Raw genomic sequence first — 18,928 nt, 5'->3', positions numbered from 1 at the left:
TTAGGGTTTGTAGTAATACGTAGTAACATGTGTTTTCATGAGTTACTCTATAGGAGTGGATACAAGTCACCTATCATACCTGGCCTATACTCCAGGTCTGACCCAGTAGCTCACATGACGGGTCTCCAGAGGTATTTAGTCTGGCCCCCTTCACCCATCCCCCCTCTACGCTCCTCTAAATGCTTCCAAACAGCTAGTTTTCTTCATGGCATGCCTGGTTACAACTGATTTGGGTTGAGAGGGGAAGGGGAGGGCCTGGCAGAGAGAAGGTAAACCCCTTCCCTCGGTCATACCCCCCCCCCCCCCCTCCTCACCTGCCCCCTCCAGAGGTTAACATTTGGTTCCACTTAAAAGGCCTGGGAGTCTTGAACGGGGAGAGGGAGGAGGGAGGAAGAAGGGAAGAGACGGGGGGGGGGGGGAGTAGAGGTGAAAGAGGAAGGGGAGAAAGGAGATCGGGGAGAACCAAGACAAAGAGAGAAAGGACAGAAGAGAGGGAGAGGGTCGTGAGAGGGGGGGATGGAGGAGGGGGACAGAGAGAGGGGGAAGGGGATGGAGAGAAGGCGAGCAGTGTCCCTAAAGGGATTTAAGAGCGGGGACTCGACCACAGCCCGTTCATGTAGTTCACATCCAGAAGACAAACCAGACCGTGTTTCCACACAGGGCGCCAGGTCAGCAGAGGAACCCCACAGCAGACTGAGTCTGGGAGGCGCTACGTTGGGCTACGACCACACGCGGACACAGACGGGAACCACGACGCAGGAGACTGAGCATGTTGTCCTTCACACGTCTCAGCATCTCCCAAGTTCATTTCAGAAGAACTGGACTTTTGCACTTACTGGTTTCTGATCGTCTGCTGCACTTAATTATATATGCACTTTTTGGGATGCTGCTCAATGAATGAATGAATTGAGCACACAGGATGAAAGTGTGAATAGAAGTGGGCTGAAGTCGATCTGCTGGAGGTTGACCAGGCAGTGTTGTGGCGATGGGAGAGCATCGTGTGCGGGGACTCACAGTGTGTTTAAATGGGAGAGCCCTCTGAAGGCCCCGTCTGCGATGAAGCTGACTCTGTTGTTTCCAAGGCGAGCTCGTCCAATAGGCTGAGGCCCACGAAGCTGGTTCCTCCAAACGAGGACAGGTGATTGGATGAGAGTCCCTGGGAGAGAGAAGAGGGAAAGAGGGAAAGAGAGAGTGTGTGAGAGAGAGAAAGGACATGACTATCTCACAGCACAAACAAGCAAAAAGCTGTAATTAGTGTTGTTTTTTCCCACCACTAAGTATCGTCCAGAATCCTATTATTTGGGCCATCTGGTAACTAAAACCTTTATTCTGCTATCATTCCTTTGGGGGAACAGTAAAACCTGAATTTAATTATTACATAAATGTTCGCTTGCTAGGCTCCTCTCAGTACAGACAGTTATAAAAAGTATATACTCTGGACTGGAATCCAAATAATCCATTTTGGTTTAAAACAGCAAACAAAAGATAAAAGCAAAACATTCACCAAAAAAGAGGGCAAAGAGAGAAATTAAAGGCCCAACTGCCAGTTAAATTTAAACTCAGCTTCACTTGATAAGGGACAACAACAGCGTTGCACTCTTTCAGGACAGGCCCCGCCCGCTTCACCACCACGGCTGGCTGAGGTTACTGGCGACACAGTAAACACTGGCAACTACAAAAGAACAAAGTGTCACTGCCGCCACTTCACTTGTCGCTAGAGACACTCTGGTTGTGAACACGGGCCCCCTCTCCTCTGCCCTCACCCTTGTCACCCCTCTGCTCTCCCCTCCCCCTCTCCCCTCCACTTACCCCCCCTCCCTCTCCTCTCACCCTAATTCTCCTACCGCTCTCAACTCCCCCCGTAGGCGAGGAAGAATAGGGGGGGGGGGGGGGGGGGGGCATGACAGAGGGTGAAATGGGGCGTAATATTTTGGCAGGCTTGCTGCCCCTGTGCTGGCACTGGCATGAGGGGCAGAGGAGAGAGAGAGCAGTGTGTGTGTGTGTGTGGTGTGGGATGGAGGGGTGTGGGGTGAAGGGTTAGGAGGGTGAGGAAGGGCAGAGAGGAGTGTGAGAGAGAGGGGGAGAGAGAGGGGGAGGACGACTGTGAAGAGGTTGTTGGGAGTTCACAGAGCCAGTGGGCACACAGAGGGAGGGTGGGAGAGAGGGGGGATGGAAAGGGAAGACAATAACCAGAGAGAGGCAGGACAGGGGAAGGAGGCAGGAAAGGTAAGATAGAAGGAGGGGGGCGTTGAAGTGGGTGAAAGAGAGGGGGGTGGTGGTGGGAGGGAGGGAGGGAAGGAGGGAGTGAAGGAGAGAGAGGGAGCGGAGGAGAGCAAGGGAGGGAGGTAGGGGGGGGAGGAGAGGAGAAGAAAGGGGTCTCACTCACAGCTCGCTGAGCTTCTGGCAGAACTCCCAGGCGTCGGGCCGGATCCTGCTGATGGTGTTGTGTCCCAGGTGAAGCTGCTGCAGAGTCAGCAGGCCGTACAGCCAGCCCTTGCTCACCTCCGTTAGGTTGTTATAGTCCAGCTGCCTGCTCTCACACACACACACACACACGCACGCACACAAAACAAGTATGCAAAAAACACACACGTGCAAAAGCAAGCACACAAACAGAAAAAGAATTGTCAGTCTTATGGACAAAATTCGCTAAAACATGAAGCAATGAAAAATGCGAGTTCAATCTTTTTATTTAATTAGTTCTTGAAGCATTTGAGCTTGACTTATATATATAATTTGTTATAGACTTTTCCACAGTACTGTATGAGCTCACATACACACACACATAGCACACACACACACACGGTGGCTTCACAGTAACAGTACTCACAAAACCTCCATGTTGCTGAGTCCCCAGAAGGCTCCGTCCATCAGCCGGCTGATGCCGTTTCTCTGCATCCTCAGCGATCTGAGCGCGTGCAGACCGTGGAACGCCAGGCCCTCCACGCGGCGCACCCGGTTCCTGCTCAGCTCCCTGTGGGAGGTTAGAACACACGCCGCGCCGGTCAGAACCACGGTAACCACACACAACCGCACGGTCACGGGAGGGTTCGAGGGGGCCACGGTCTCCGGGGACTTACAGGTGCTGGAGGTGGGGCAGCTGGAAGATCTTGGGCGGGATGGTGGAGAGGCGGTTGCGTGTGAGCCGCAGGTTCTGCAGGCTGCTGGAGAGGTTGAGGAAGCAGCCCGTCTCCAGGCTCGAGATACGGTTGTTGTTGAGGAAGCTAGAGAGAGAGAGAGAGAGAGAGAGAGAGAGAGAGAGAGAGAGAGAGAGAGAGAGGGAGGGAGGGAGTTGAGAGAGAGGAAGAGAGAAGGGGGAAAAAAGGGAGAGAGAGGGGGCAGATTATAGTTCAGGAGTAGGTAAACGGACAATGTCGCAGTACATTCTGTTTTGTTTTGGTCTACTGAAATACATGATCATACATTATCCGCTTTGCCAAAAATTCCTTGAAAATCCGCTAAAAAAACTAAGTGTGGTGTTTTAGTGGAGGCTGGTCATGTCTACAGGGGGACTGGTGGAACTCACAGGTTTCTGAGCTGCAGAACAGGGAAGGAGTCAACCTTGATCTCCACTATATTGTTGTTGCTGAGGTCCAGTGTGAGCAGCCCCTGCAAGGCGCTCAGCTGCTCCTGGGAGATCTTCCTGATGCGGTTGTTTGCTCTGAAAACACAGACACCAGAGCTCCAATGAACAACAGAAGAAGAAAAAAAATACTGTGTATTTTACTAACGCAGGTCACCAGTTTTACGTTTCTAGACACACAAACACTCTAACCAGCCAATTAGCTTGCAATGTTTTAAAGAATGGCACATCTCACCCAAGATGGAACACTCTCCACCCTGCAATACCGGGCTTGTTTTTTTGTTCTATAATTATAATTATTTTGAGAACAATAAGTACCCCTCCAGTGTGGAACCTAGAAGATCATTCCCTGGTTGTCTGGAGAGGATCTGGGTGAGGGGGTGAGTGTGTGCCTGTGTGTGTCAGGGGAAGGGGTACTGAATTGGCTAAGCAATGTCATTGCTCATTGCAACAGGTCAAAACAGACGTTTGGTTTAGTGCTGTGTTATTTTGTTTATAAGGTAATTACTAACAAGGTATTTAAAAAAATAACCTGCCAATTATTTGTCTGATGAATACCATTCCCCCCAGTGAAAGCATGCCTCTGCAAAGGCCAGCAATTTCCTGAACCTGCACGCCTTCTAAATTGCAGAGCAGGGGACTGCTTAGTTATAAACAGGACCTGTACAGTGCCCTCTTTGTGTATGGAACTGAGCGTGTAGAGAGAGAGAGAGAGAGAGAGAGAGAGAGAGAGAGAGAGAGAGAGAGGGAGAGACTGAGAGAGAGAGAGAGAGAGAGAGAGAGAGAGAGAGAGAGAGAGAGAGAGAGAGAGAGAGAGAGAGAGAGAGAGAGGAGAGAGAGGGAGAGAGAGAGAGAGAGAGAGAGAGAGAGAGAGAGAGAGAGACTGGAGAGAGAGAGAGAGACTGGAGAGAGGGTGTGTGTGTGTGGTGGAAGTCCCTCTATGCCCCAGACTACAGGGCTGGTTTCAGTGTTCAGTGTTCTGGTGACAGGCCACAAGCCCACCAACACCTAGGCTGAGAGAGGGCAGCCATTATCCAGCCAGCATCCTCCTCCTGCTACACACTGACCTCCACTGAAGTATTGCACATTAAGATTCAGGTTCACAAAGGTCTGATATGTGTGTAAAAGGCAGAGTGTGTGTGTGAGAGAGTGAGTGTGTGGGAAAGAGAGAGTGTGTGAGAGAGAAAAAGAGAGAGACTGGTCTGCAGACAGGGAGGTCTGGTTATGGGGAACACTACACCCTTTGGCAGCCGTACTGTTCAAACATACAGAGGAGAGGAAGAGAGGGAGAGAGACGGAGAGAGAAAGAGGGAGATCGGGAGAGCGAGAGAGAGAGAGAGAAAGCGAGAGAGAGAGAGAGAGAGAGAGAGAGAGAGAGAGAGAGAGAGAGAGAGAGAGAGAGAGAGAGAGAGAGAGAGAGAGAGAGAGAGAAGGAGAACCTGCCACAGCATGCCTCCCTGCCTAGCCCCTGGCAGGGCCGGGACTGAGGGTTCTGTGCCATGCCAGTGCTGAACACAGGAGAGTGTGTAGGTGTGGGAGGAGGGGATCCCACCAACTTACTTTCGGCATATTCAAACTACAAACTTTCCTAAAAACAAAATGGTCTCTTCAGAGTAGAAACGTGTTTATGTGAAGCCCCCAGAGAGAGGGAGAGGGGAAGGGAGAGAGAGGCTGTGCTGTCCACACGCCACCCCCCGTGTAAAAGGGCTACAAGCCCGTCTTTTGTGCGGAGATTTGCAAAGAGCTTTCCACGCACCACGGCCTCTGAGGAACCAAACAAAAGCAGTGCACACCACCTGGGTCTCAGTTTCCATGTTCCCCTGACTGGCCGCTGAGAGAAGGAGAGTTGAGAGAGGGGGAGAGAGAGAGATGGGCAGAGAGAGAGGGAAAGAGAACCTGTCTTTCCAGTTTTCTGGGGTGGGTGGGGAGTGTGGAGCCCCAGAAAAATGTTTTTAGGTGGGGAGGAAGAGAGAAAGTAGGGGGGGGGTTGAAGGCTACTGTCAGCACCATGTTCCAGCCCTGCGTTCCTTCCTAAAAGCAGGCGGGCTGGCTCCGGGACAGGTAAAGAATAGCAGGTTATGGTAGGGGTATATCTCGGTGTCCCCACACCCCCTAAACACCAAACATCTAGCCAGCTATGGCCCCTAGTCCCACACACAAACCAGCGTACCAAAACCTGGTTTCAAACCTTTGGAAAACACCAAATCACCAACAAAGAGCACAGGTATGGATACAGCTGACTGGAAACAGCAGTCGACCATCTTGGTTTTCCTGTCTTCAGTGCTACAGAGAATCAAGAGAAAAGCGCGAGCACCATCTCGGAGATCTTCACATCCAAACACCAGCTCTTACGTGAGATGTCTGACTGAACGTGCGTACATAGAAGTGAAACGACTCGTGGATTGGACGAGTGAAATCCGAGGTCTGTTTTGTTTGTTGGAGAAAAGAGGACTGTTGTTTGAGCAAGCCACTGTTTACTTTGAAATGTGGCTGGTAAATACACACTGTCCCTTGACTCTGACCACCGAAACACAGTTAGAACTTCACAATTCTGATCCTTGATCTTCCGCTGTACTTTCCGTAAGCACGATTTGTACGTTGCTTTGGAAAGCGTCTGCTGAAAGGACTCTCCTTACAGAGACCTGAGTGACTGCAGGCCTCTCACTGCCTCGAGTCAGCAAGTTCAGAGCGATATCCCTCCCAGGGAACATCTACAGACCACACGTCAACTCTTCCTCCAGCCCCTCTGAGGACTCCAGTACGGAGGGCTGTGGACCAGTGAGATTGTCAGAAACATTTTCATGGGGTGGCTAGATGGGTCCAGTATATATTTTTGGGGTGGCACATGTATATAAAAAAATTGTTTCATGTTTATCGACGAGTGGGGGGCCAGTGGGCGACTCAAGCTTCTTAGCGGGGTTGCCGGTGCCCCCCCAGGGCCCCCCCCCCCAGGGCCCCCCCCGGGCCCCCCCAGGCTACGCTACTGATGTGGCCCAGACCATCTGGATCAACAAGACCTCCACAGAGATACCCCAGTTCACAGACAAGACAGGGGACCTTGAAAAGGTAGGCATCAATGACACAGCTAAAACAATCTCCCAAACGTGGTCAAAGTTTGCACTGAAAACAGTTGGGATCCTGGTTGTGGATGTGTCTAACCCTGCTAGTGTGCTTCCACTGTCTGGTGATGGGACTGACCACGATCAGACTGTAGAAGCAGGAGAGCTTGGTCCTGCCTGCTCCTGTCAGTCAACCAGGAACGTTTGTCCTCTCTCCAACATCTGTGGAGGTAATGAGTGCTTCTGAAAGGCAAGCCATTCCCAGTGGAAAAAGAGTATACCGGTACTTAATTCTAATTCTATGTATTAAGTGAGAGCTTACTACATTTTCATAATATCCATAATTTTCCTACACAATTGGAAGTGTACTAAAGATTGACTGATTTCGTATTTTTACATACTTATTGACAACTTGAATATTTGTAAGGATGTCTGTACCTGCACATCTATTTTTATTTTTATTATGATCTTTTTTTGTTTGGGATGAGATATCCCAGACAGCTTAGAGCACCTATGTGTGGCTCTTCCTCTCCCTTTCTCTCATGGCTGGCCCTGCAGACAGACAAGTGGGCCATTGTCCGGTCTCCGCTAAACACCACTTCAAAATTTGTTCAGCCAATTTTTTCCGCAAGTAAGGTTATTACAAACCATTACTTTAATAGAGCCAGAACTTGACTGTCACGTCTTGTTTAGGACATGCTTTGGGTGCATACATTAAATATGTAGGATTATAACACACAAAATAAACTGTTAATAGAAAATAAATACAATATATATTTGTTCTCTTTATTAGGCTATAGCTGTAGGGAATTGGATACGTCTTCTGCACAGTGATTTTTATTTATTTATTTCATATTCACTTCAAGGATCTGAAATGTCTGAATTTGTTAATGTGCAGTAATATTCCCCAGTTTAACAGGCTCCTGGAATGAGTGCATTTGAGTGCATCAAACTATTACAAACACATTTCAGATGAAGATACATTTCCAAGAAACCCATCTTAAAAACAGACACAGCTGTATTTTTTTTTTCAAACAACCAACAATGGACTGCTCCTAAAACACCCCTCTGTATACTCCAGGTGGCACAGTCTGGTGCCAAATTTTCCTTCCATTTGCACATAGTCCTAAACTTTTTTCCCTTCCTCCCTACCTCCCTCCCTCCTCCTGTCTCACTCTCTCTCTATCCCTCTCTCTCTCTATCCCTCTCTCTCTCTATCCCTCTCTCTCTCTATCCCTCTCTCTCTATCCCTCTCTCACTCTATCCCTCTCTTGCTCCCTTCGCTTCTAGTCTGGGAGGAGAATCAGAAGGGGAAAAAAAGCCCCCAGGGTATCAAATGCCACTTATTCAAACAGCCAGGCAGACAGGGCGGCAGCTCTGGTGCACTTCCCTGACCCCTCAGCCCAGAGGAAAAACAAATGGCGAAAAACTCGGCAGCTGCTAGTAATTGAGTCGTGATCATCTTAATTAATTGAACAATTTCCCAGGAATTTATGGAGAGAGGTTTAACCCTTCAAGCTGTGAGATCCCCCTCATTGTGTTTGCTTGATCCAACAAATGACCTGGAGATTCCAGAACTGATTAGGAATTTGGAAGGCTGGATGGAATCTCTTTGTAATCTTTCGAAAAGAAGCCAAAAAGGTTGGAACGAAACGGAGTGAACTCCTACATCACAACAGTAAAACTTCTTTTCTTCACTTGGACATCAGCACGCGCTCTTGTCACGGTTCATTCTGACCCCACGCCTTTTCTAAACCCTGAGATTCAGAACAGCGACATTTCAGAAGCTTTCACCAAACCAAACACTTCAATCCCCTCGACCCATGGTAAGCGTTCCTTACACAGGCCCACTTGGAGAATCAAACTGAATTCAAGTGACGCCAATGTGGTGCTCAGGCAGTGGGATCCTAGTGATCTGCATGTGGGTGTCCGTGCGTGTGTCAGCCCCTAGGACAGTATGATCAGTAATGGGGGTCCCAAAGCACCTCATGGAGGAACGCAGATCTGGTTCTCTAGTTCTCGTTTCAAGCTGAAAGAGGAGTCATCTGATGGCTTTTGAAAACTCTGCTTTTTATCCAACCGAATTCCTCCCTCCCACACACACACACGCACAGACACACACACACACACACACACAGAGACAGACAGAGCCACAAAGAGAAAGAGACACACACATTATCCAAGCTTACTGCAAGCAACAAAAAGAGAAGTGGAAAAAGTGATTGGATGTTTAAATTCCCCTTTTCTTGGACTTGCTGGGTAGACAAAGTGGAATGTAACTGGCAAGACTCTGATTCGGTTGCTGGGCAGTACACACACACACACACACACACACACAAACACACACTCTCATAAACGGGTTGACTGAATGGCTTTGGCCACCTACCTTTCCAAGCTATCAAATCAGATCATCTACAAATGTTTCAATCCACAGATATGCTTTCAACCCAATAGGCAGGCTTCTGCACCTACAAGACTCGACATGAAAACAATGCCGCCGAAAGACAACATCTAATAAATTCAGATTTCAAACATGAAAGAGACCTGAACCAGATCTACTTGTGACCATCTGAGTACCATTGTTAAATAGCTTGTTAAACTCAACATTGATTCCGAGAGACACATTGAAAATCAAAGACATCCTTCATGGTGATCAAGAACAGGAACATAATAGTCTCCAATATATAAAGTATCATATAGAAAGTCTCTTGGCATAGGGGATGACCGTCCATCGGTTATCCCCCCCCCCACACACACACACACACATACACACACACACTTCCAGCCTCTCAGAAGAGTCCAAACGTGTGAAAACTAATGGGCTGCCTCTGCCTGGTGAGCCTCGTGTCTGCAGGAGGAGTCTCCCACTGGGGCTCTGCTCCTGGGCCTCAAGTCCAGGCTTGACACAGCCTCTTCCTCTCACACGGAATACACATTCTTCCTCGGGAGCTTAACATCCATCGATTCTGCCAGACGCACGTTTAGCCTCGGGAGGCGAACAAATAAAAAACTAAAACGTTGACTGATCCTTTTTCCTTCTTCTTTCAAGAGACATGAAAGCGATACGTTGCGCAACCGTTTAGAGCAGAGCCAATATTTATGTTCAAAGTCTGAATTTAATGTCTGTGTTTTGGAGATGGGGCGCTTTCTGAAGCCATCCATCATCAATTTAATCAACTTTATGACACTCTCCCCTCACATCATCATCTTTGGTTATTAGAAATGCATGCGCTACACACAAATCCAACTGGGCTACAAACACCAACCTCTAGGTTACAAACACCAAACTAAAACTACAAACATATTCCATCTCTGAATCAGCATACTGACAAAAGTCAAAGGAATATGTTAATTAGCAGACACTTTTATCCTAAGCAACGTACAGGGGGTGTATTTGAACCTGCAACCTCTTAATCTGCAGTGAAGCAGGGCACATAGCTTGCCGTCTATTAAATACCAACAGAAACAGTGATATTGACCATCCAACGTGACGGACATGGGGCTGGTTGTCTTGGTGTAGACAACACAACCCTGTTTGGAATCCATTTTAGCCAACAGGTTTCCACAGAGAAGAAGGACCTGCGTCACAACTCAACAGTTTTAACCAGGAATGACAACTTCAGTGGAGGACTGGCCTTGAATCCAGGCCCAAACACAAAGATTTCCAGGCTTCTCTTTATGGGGGTTGTGGGTGTGTAGGAAAAGAAAAGAGCAATAAAATGAATTCATACTTACAAAGTGAGGGTTGTGATGTTCAAAGCATGAGGGCCAAAATCAGGTATGGTCTCCAACTCGTTGTTGTTTAGCTTTCTGTAAACACAATCATGGTGGTTTGTTTGTGACAAGTTGCATACTGGGGGGGAGGGGGGGGGATGATGGAGGCTGGGGAAAAAACAAACCCTTGTTTATTCTAGAATGGAAAACTCAGGTCCATACTTACATCTCAGTCAGGTGCCGCAAGTTGGAAAACAAAGAGCTGTCAATCGTCTGCAGTTTGTTGTGGCTCAGGTCTCTGTGAAGATAAAGGCACATGTGTTGTAGGAAAAGAAAATGCAGTGCATGGTTGAGAATTTACAATAGTTACAATATAACACTCATGATATTACAGTAACTCTGTTTACAAAAACTAGAAAGGGGAGGTTTCACCAAGAGCCTACATGAACCACACACTGAAATCATTCAGAGTCATGTCTGAAAAGCAGCTGAAACATTTCCAAAACAAACTAGTGGATGTTCAAGCTACCCAAACCAGCTTAGGGCTTGTTAGAGAGTAAAGCAGAGCAAAACAAAGTAGAACAGAACAGAAAAGAGTAGAATAGAGTAGAACTTGATTGATCCCTGGGGGGATAATAAACTGCTATGCCAGCATTGACACAAAATAGACAACTGATTGATTCCATTTAAACAGCCTACAATCTCCATAAGTGTACAAAGTGGTTAACATTACTCCTTGGCATGTCCAGTAAGTGTACAGTGCCCTCCAAAAGTATTGGAACAGTGAGGCGAATTCCTTTATTTTTGCTGTAGACTGAAAACATTTGGGCTTGACATCAAATAATGAACGTGAGACCAGAGATCAACGTTTCAGCTTTTATTTCCAGGTATTTACATCAGGATCTGATGCACAACTAAGAAAATATCACATTTTGTTTGAATCCACCCATTTGTCATGTGAGCAAAAGTATTGGAACAGATATACTTAAAACATATTTAAGTGAATAAGACTTAATATTTAGTTGCAAATCCTTTGCTTTCAATAACTGCAGCAAGTCTGTGACCCATTGACGTCACCAAACTTTTGCATTCTTCCTTTTTGATGCTTTCCCAGGCTTTCACTGCAGCCTCTTTCAGTTGTTGTTTGTTTTGTGGGGTTCCTCCCTTCAGTCTCCTCTTAAGCAGGTAAAATGCATGCTCTATAGGGTTTAAGTCTGGAGATTGACTTGGCCAGTCTAATACCTTCCATTTCTTGCCCCTGATGAACTCCTTTGTTGTTTTGGCAGTGTGTTTTGGGTCGTTATCTTGCTGCATGATGAAGGCTCTGCCAATCAGTTTGGTTGCATCTTTCCTTAAATTGGCAGACAAAATGTTTCTGTAGACTTCCGAGTTCATTTTGCTGCTGCCATCATGTGTTACATCCTCAATGAAGATTAATGAGCCCGTCCTAGAAGAAGCCATGCAAGCCCAAGCCATGACATTACCTCCACCGTGTTTCACAGATGAGCTTGTGTGTTTGGGATCATGAGCAGTTCCTTTCTTTCTCCAAACTTTAGCCTTTCCATCACTTTGGTAAAAGTTAATCTTTGTCTCATCAGTCCATAAAACTTTGTCCCAGAATTTTTGAGGTTCATCTCTGTACTTTTTGGCAAATTCCAGCCTGGCCTTCCTATTCTTCTTGCTAATGAGTGGTTTGCATCTTCTGGTGTAGCCCTTGTACTTTTGTTCATGAAGTCTTCTGCGAACAGTAGATAGTGATACCTTCACTCCTGCCATCTGGAGGTTGTTGCTGATCTCACTAACAGTTGTTTTAGGGTCTTTCTTTACAGCTCTCACAATGTTTCTGTCATCAACTGCTGATGTTTTCCTTGGTCTACCTGTTCGACGTCTGTTACTTAGTACACCAGTAGTTTTCTTCTTCTTCAGGACATTCCAAATGGTTGTACTGGCTATGGCCAATGTTTCTGCAATGGCTCTGATTGATTTTCCATCTTCTCTAAGACTCACAATTGCTTGTTTTTCACCCAAAGACAGCGCTCCGGTTTTCATGTTGTTTTCACCTCTGAATACAGTCTGCATAGACAAAACCTATCTTACCCAATCTGAACCTGAGTGTAGACATTCAGTGGTATTTATTGATTGAATAATGTATGTAATAGGACACACCTGGGCAACAAAACACACCTGTCAGTCATATGTTCCAATACTTTTGCTCACGTGACAAATGGGTGGGTTCGAACAAAAAGGTGATATTTTCTAATTTGTGCATCAGATCCTGATGTAAATACCTGGAAATAAAAGCTGAAACGTTGATCTCTGGTTTCACATTCATCGTTTGATGTCAAGCCCAAATGTTTTCAGTCTACAGCAAAAATAAAGGAATTGGCCTCACTGTTCCAATACTTTTGGAGGGCACTGTAGTTCATGGCTACAATGTCCAACAGACTGGGTGCCTATCAAGCCTAGTTACTCTCCCTCTTCGTACCACAGAGAGAGACAGAGAGAAGCTCAATGCCAGAGTCAAGCTCACACGTCTGGAGTGAAACAGGGAGCCAAACCAGACAGTAAGACGAGCTCTGGAAGAGCAGGGTTGTGTTTTCTCTTCCCAGGGGGTTGAGGCCTAACAGAGCCTGGGGAGAAGAGCCTGCCTGAACGCTATGAAGCTGTGCAGTTACTGACGCTGACGCGCTTCATCTACGATGTGGTGCCAGACCCTCCCCCCCCCCTCTCTCCCCCCCCTCCCCCATCTGGAATCCATCAAGGAAAACTGGGAGAGGAGGGGAAAAACCTAACAACTGGTAATCTATTCACAATGCCGAGAAAAGTGAGAGGGCTTTTGCCTTTGATTCAACCAAAGGAGAAAAAAAACTCCTGTTGTATTTTCTGGGCTTTGGTTTTGTTTACTTGTACTAGATAATGTCTAGAAATATTCTGTCAAATCTTTGACGGCGTGTTTTCCTGTACTTTCCTGTTTTCCTAAACAAGATACAATGAAGTTGTTGTCTCTGTTACCCATAATGCAGCGGTTTGTTTTTTTTGCAGTCCGTGATGGCAGTATTGGGAGAGGTGTTGGCTAGATAAGGATAGAGTGGCTCCAACACTTCCACTCTCCTTAGACACACTGCTGCAGAGTGACTCAGATAACACTTGTGCAGTGTGTATGTGTATATGTGTGTGTGTGTGTGTGTGTGTGTGTGTGTGTGAGTGTGTCTGTGTGTGAGAGAGAGAGAGAAAACTAGACTACATGTTTATCCGTGTTGGAAAAGTGGATGAAAACTAGCTATCTACTATCTTAGCTAGGAGTGATAAAACAGCTTAGGCAAGGTTGTGCTAACCCTTGGTGCTGTCTATAAGCTCTGTGGTGCCAGTACTCACTACTGTGATTTAATACATGGTCATGGCTAGGTTTAACAATACCCCAAAAACATCCTACCAACCAGCTGATACATTCCATATTCCTCTGGAGATGAACCAGGTATGGACCAGGTATCTCATATTAACTGGGAGTTCAAAACTGAGGGTAGTATCTCAGCAGATTACACTAGACAGAGTCAGTGAGAGTAATGGGTGTGATGTAGGTGTCTGAAGGAGCCCTGTGGAAACAGTCTAATCCAATGCCACCCTGTTGCAACCCTTAGCAAGGAACCAAGACTATTTAACTGTACTGAGGGAAGAGGGGTTCTTGCATCAACCCCCCCCTCCATTCGCTCAGCGAAGTGTGAAGCTCCAACCAAATACCTCTCTTTCTCTTTTCTTCTTAACTCCCTGCCTCCTCCGTGGTCTCTGCCTCTTTCCCTCCCTCCCCCACCCCTCCTTCCCTCACTTTCTGAGAGTTTGTACGAACTAATCCAATAGGGGCTCCTTAATCAGAACCATCGCTGGGTCCGGAGTTGCTAATTCAGCAGAAATAATGGGGTGCCGGGAAACAAAGGGCCGAGCGGTTTACTGGGCCTACGACGTGCGGGAGAGACACTCGTAAATTAGCATGCCTGAGTGCAAAGAATGTTTCCCCCCATGTGGAACTTCTCCCCCTCTCCTCTGAGGAAGGCCTGTGCTGCTAGAAGGCCCTGGCTGTGCCTGTTTTTACTGGCAACACGACATTTCCAAGAGTTGCACACATTCGAGGAGAGATGTGGTGGTAGAAAATGTGCAGGCCTTGTGGTATGAGTTGGGGCTGAGCGAGTCAAGCGAGACAGAAACATTACGTTTCAAGTCTACTAAGTCTGTGAGATCTGCGAAACATCTGTTTGTTGATGTTACGCTGCACAACTATTTGAGTTGTTGCCTTAGGAAATTGACTTGGGTACCTTACTTCATTTAAAGTTAGGCCTATGATTTTACTGTTCTAATAAAAGCCTTGGAGCCTCGAACACGCACTGAGGCTTGAAGAGGTACACAGAAGTATAAATCGAATGATGATGTTCAAAGCGTTGAATGATCCCCTTTTGACTTCAGATTGCAGTGGCCTAATGAATGACTAAAATCAGCCTAATAAAAGGCAGAACTCCATTCAGTGGGGTGCACGGTAATGATTCACGGACTGACAATGGGACAATTGATTTGCAAAACACACAAGCCTCTTTCGTTTTATCCTCAAACTACCTGTGTTCATAAAACCGTGGCTATTCTCCACATCTACTGGAATACCCTATGTATTCCCAACACAGGCAGTGCTATGTGACAATTATAACAAACACAAAGTTGTAAACGAATGTGATCATGTCATATATGCATGAAGGAAAATAAATGCAACATATCCTAATGCAAGTCAGTGATAACAATCACACTATATATACAACTATGTAATATGTTGTATTAACAAAAGGTCATAACAAATTCCAATGTGTGAATAAACCAACAATGGTAAACAAACAGTTTAACCCAGTTAACATGCTACTCAAACTATCAATGCCCTGGCTGGGGCCGTAGAAGTGAAAAGGCCCGTACCTAGGCATTACAAAGTACTTACTTTCTAAACAAACCACATACTTTCTTTGTGAACTAAGTGTAATTGAAAAACAATCATATGGTAATTAATACGTTTATATGACTTGTTAACTCAGAAGATTACAACCTTCCATGATGAAGTGTAAACAAGCACGCATCTCTTCATTAATCTAATAGCGTTCATAGCGTGCAGCTACAGATATCAACTCGGTATGTTAGGTGTGAAGGGTCATTAAGATAGCTATTTATTTCTGTTGACAGTCAAGATGAGGGGGGAAACGGGGATATAAAACCACTTACAGTTGAACGGTCCATTCGGGAATATGTTGGGGAAACGCTCCTTTATTTAGACGACTGCAGTCCAATAGCTCCCCAAAGCATGTGCATGGTCTGGGGCATGATTTTAAGTTTCCATCATGTCCAAGCAAAAGTTCAATTTGGAAAAACAGAAGAAAACCTACCGCATACCTCGCAATACTACGAGGCAGCATAGATGCGGACATTTTTCTTTCTTTTTTTTCCCACCAGACTTAAGTCGTCCCGAAGTTTCACAGAAAAGCGCTACGAAATCCGAACCAGTAAAACAATGTCCAATCAAATCCAACAAAAATGTTAACCGTGGAAGCAAAGTCGTTGTTTACATCCAATAATTTGCTCGGCTTGTAACTTGAAAATTCCGTAAATGTAAAAGTATTACGTTGAGTTCAAAGTTGTCCATACCTCCGCAAAACTTTCTGCCTGGTCTTTTCGCTTTGCAGTTGCAGCGACAACTACTTTCATTGCACCCTAGCGCGCCTCTTTCTATTGGTTGCTGCAAGTGATGCGCAACATACCCAAGGTATGCGGAGGCAGTTCTCATGGGTGAAGCAAGAGTAACCAAAGAGGCACTTGGGAAACGTAGTCCAAAATGAACTAGGAAGAAGTCCGAATGTATAAAAAGCTTACAGACATCTCCCTACCTATCCTTCAAATAGCCTACGTCTAACTAGGTTTACATCTAATGAGCAGATCTTAAAATTACACTATCTAACACAATAACAATGCGATAACACTGGTGGCTTTAAGCTACCCTTAAATGTAATGTAAATGTAAAAAAAAAGAAGGGAACATTTGAGTTGAAGGTGCTACAGATAGTCAATGCACATGAGTTAGTATTTTCAGTATTATCTATAGGGGTAAATAATGACACTGCTGTCATGCTGACATATTGAGATTTGGAGTGACCATAAAACATTTTATTGAACCATCTTTGCTGCTTGTAAGCTGTTATTAGCATCACAATGACCCTCTGTATCTGATAGACTCCTGGCATTAGCAACAGAAAGGCCACTTTCCCCCCACTAAGTTGATCAGCATGTGAAAGACTCATCATTGGTCTGTCAGGAGCCTTTGTGATGTTAATGTTGCCTTGGACACAGTGTGAAAGAGCTCTCAGGGCATTTCCTCCCCTGCGCTGGCCTGTCCTATACTCTCCCTAGCTCCCTGAACCAGGTGGCCTATATTGCAATGCAAGGGGTGTGCTGGCCTTACAGAAAAAAAACATATCTACGGTATACGTACATGACCATAGTTAGTGTTATCTCTCTTTCATCAATTGCATGGAAGTGTCAGCTGAATGAACACAATTATAATTCATATTTAATGTCGCAATTGATTATTTATTTTTAATCCAAAGTGACACAAATGGGGGATTTGATCCTGCAACTTTGATCTGAACTTAAACACGACCATCGAGGACAGACCTAATCTATTAGGTTCCGTTCCGTTCATGTTCTGATGCCTAAAACCACAGAGGAAGTTATATTGTCTGTGCACTTTTTGAACTGTGTAGGATTATTGATCTTTGATCCCACTGCTCTCCCAATAAAAAGACATATCCTCGAGCACAAACAGTTTACATGTCTGTTCCCAGTCATTTCACTCTCAGCACAAAAACTGTTTATTGCTCAAATGTTTTGATCTCCTTGAGAATGTCTGGTCATGAATTTCGTATATCTGTATTGCCATCTGTAAGCAGTCTCTTCAGTGCTTGACCGCACCATCATTGAAGTCTCAAACGTGTGGGACTTGTCCCTTAGGCTGGAGTCAACCCAATTAGCCAAATCATTTCTATGTGAAATGGAACACTTGGTCATCTGAAAATGAGATTGCCTTCTAGAGTAAACGAGAGAGCCATTTCCTGAAGGGGCACCTAGAGAGCTGCATGTGTTACACATGCTCCATTCTGAAGTGAATGTTCCTGCTAGCTGCTTCCCCGAAACGGCTCTCTATCAGCTATTAGAGCCCTGGGCTTGTTCATTTAGTTTCAGGTCTAAGTCGGCCCTGCGAGGCACAATGATACACTGTATCATTTCATAATAGTGGTTATATGATGTAGAGCATGTGTGAACATTGTATTTTAATTACACTGTAAATTGTTTTAATGGATACCAGTAAATACAGACTGTTCCGAAATACTGTAGCACACTGAGCTTCTGATCATTGATCTTCGACTGTACTTTCTGTATGCACCATATTTAGCTACATCAGTTTAAATCTGACGTGAATCTCAGTTTGAAACAATTTAAATCATCTGCTAAATAAAATAAATACACTACACTGCAAGTGAAACTACAACACCAAAGTATAACGGTGAGAATCTGTGTGTAAGATGCCGTCAGTGAAACTGGGAAAGTCAAACTCTGGTGTCAGCTGTACCACTACGAAACAAAGAAAGTTTAGAATGTGAGCAGCAGACAATTCAGTATTGTTATTCTGTTCAATAGTAATTGAGGAAGCCAGACAGATTCTGGTTAGACTCTAATTGGAAACCATCGATAACCTTTAGATATTGGATTGTGCTAGATAGAATTTGGGCCTCCTGAAAAACACCCTTTAATTCTCCAGCCCAGACGGACGCACAAACATGAGCTACGACTGAGAAACTTACTTTGAGACTAGAATGAATAAAAACTGGCCAAATTGAAAGAAAAAAAGAAAGAAATCTGAATATCACACACATAACAACAAACAGATGTATTTAATCACCACTGAATACTTTAAATGGAATTTCAAAATGAGGATGGGGAAAAAAAACAAAAAGCAGCATATCTAACTAACCAGCTCCAACACTTTTGGGTTGAGCTCTTTCAAGCAAAGGAATCCACAGACAACCACAGATGTTCTAGAGCGTCTGACTGGTAATTGCAGTCTGGAAGCATCATCCCACTCTGTGGAAATAAGATCGAGTTTGGAGCTGGAGAAGGAATGGCATGCGTGAGTCTTTGCATGGCCATAGTGATTGATTAGGTCCCTGTGGGCTTTTTCTGGATTTAGGAGAGACCCAGGGGAGGGTGGTGGGGGTAGAGACAGTATGAAGGCCTGCTGTGCCTGGTTGGTGTGTGGAATGCCCTGAGGGCTCGAGGAAGTCCATTCCCTGATCACTTGATTGTTTCCTTATGCTGGCCCTCTGCAGTGGTCTCACCAGACAGCAACAACACTGTCTTGACACCCGCTCACCCACCCTGGCTCCTTTAGGAAAACAACTGCATGGAGACCGCTTCTAGCTTGTCTTCCCCCAGTCTTATATATCACCTGCAAGTCAAGGAGCATGACTGGTGAAGAGAAGGAGCGAAATAAATTACAA

At 45.6% G+C, this 18,928-nt stretch overlaps 1 protein-coding gene across 1 annotated transcript in view; it reads right to left on the bottom strand.

Annotated features, from left to right (window-relative positions):
• Nucleotides 1–16,090, bottom strand: part of lrig3 (leucine-rich repeats and immunoglobulin-like domains 3) — a 22,063-nt gene extending 5,973 nt beyond the window's left edge. Inside the window, 9 exon segments of the mRNA XM_047022759.1 lie at nucleotides 1,015–1,084; nucleotides 1,087–1,156; nucleotides 2,383–2,530; nucleotides 2,831–2,974; nucleotides 3,081–3,224; nucleotides 3,527–3,661; nucleotides 10,378–10,452; nucleotides 10,583–10,654; nucleotides 15,604–16,090. Coding sequence (XP_046878715.1) covers nucleotides 1,015–1,084; nucleotides 1,087–1,156; nucleotides 2,383–2,530; nucleotides 2,831–2,974; nucleotides 3,081–3,224; nucleotides 3,527–3,661; nucleotides 10,378–10,452; nucleotides 10,583–10,654; nucleotides 15,604–15,806 — 1,061 coding nt within the window. The 5' untranslated portion in view covers nucleotides 15,807–16,090.
• Nucleotides 16,091–18,928: the final 2,838 nt, after the last annotated feature.

Source organism: Hypomesus transpacificus, chromosome 7 (genome assembly GCF_021917145.1).
Source record: "Hypomesus transpacificus isolate Combined female chromosome 7, fHypTra1, whole genome shotgun sequence".
Classification (NCBI taxonomy): Eukaryota; Metazoa; Chordata; class Actinopteri; order Osmeriformes; family Osmeridae; genus Hypomesus; species Hypomesus transpacificus.
This window is presented reverse-complemented; position numbering and strand designations above follow the sequence as displayed.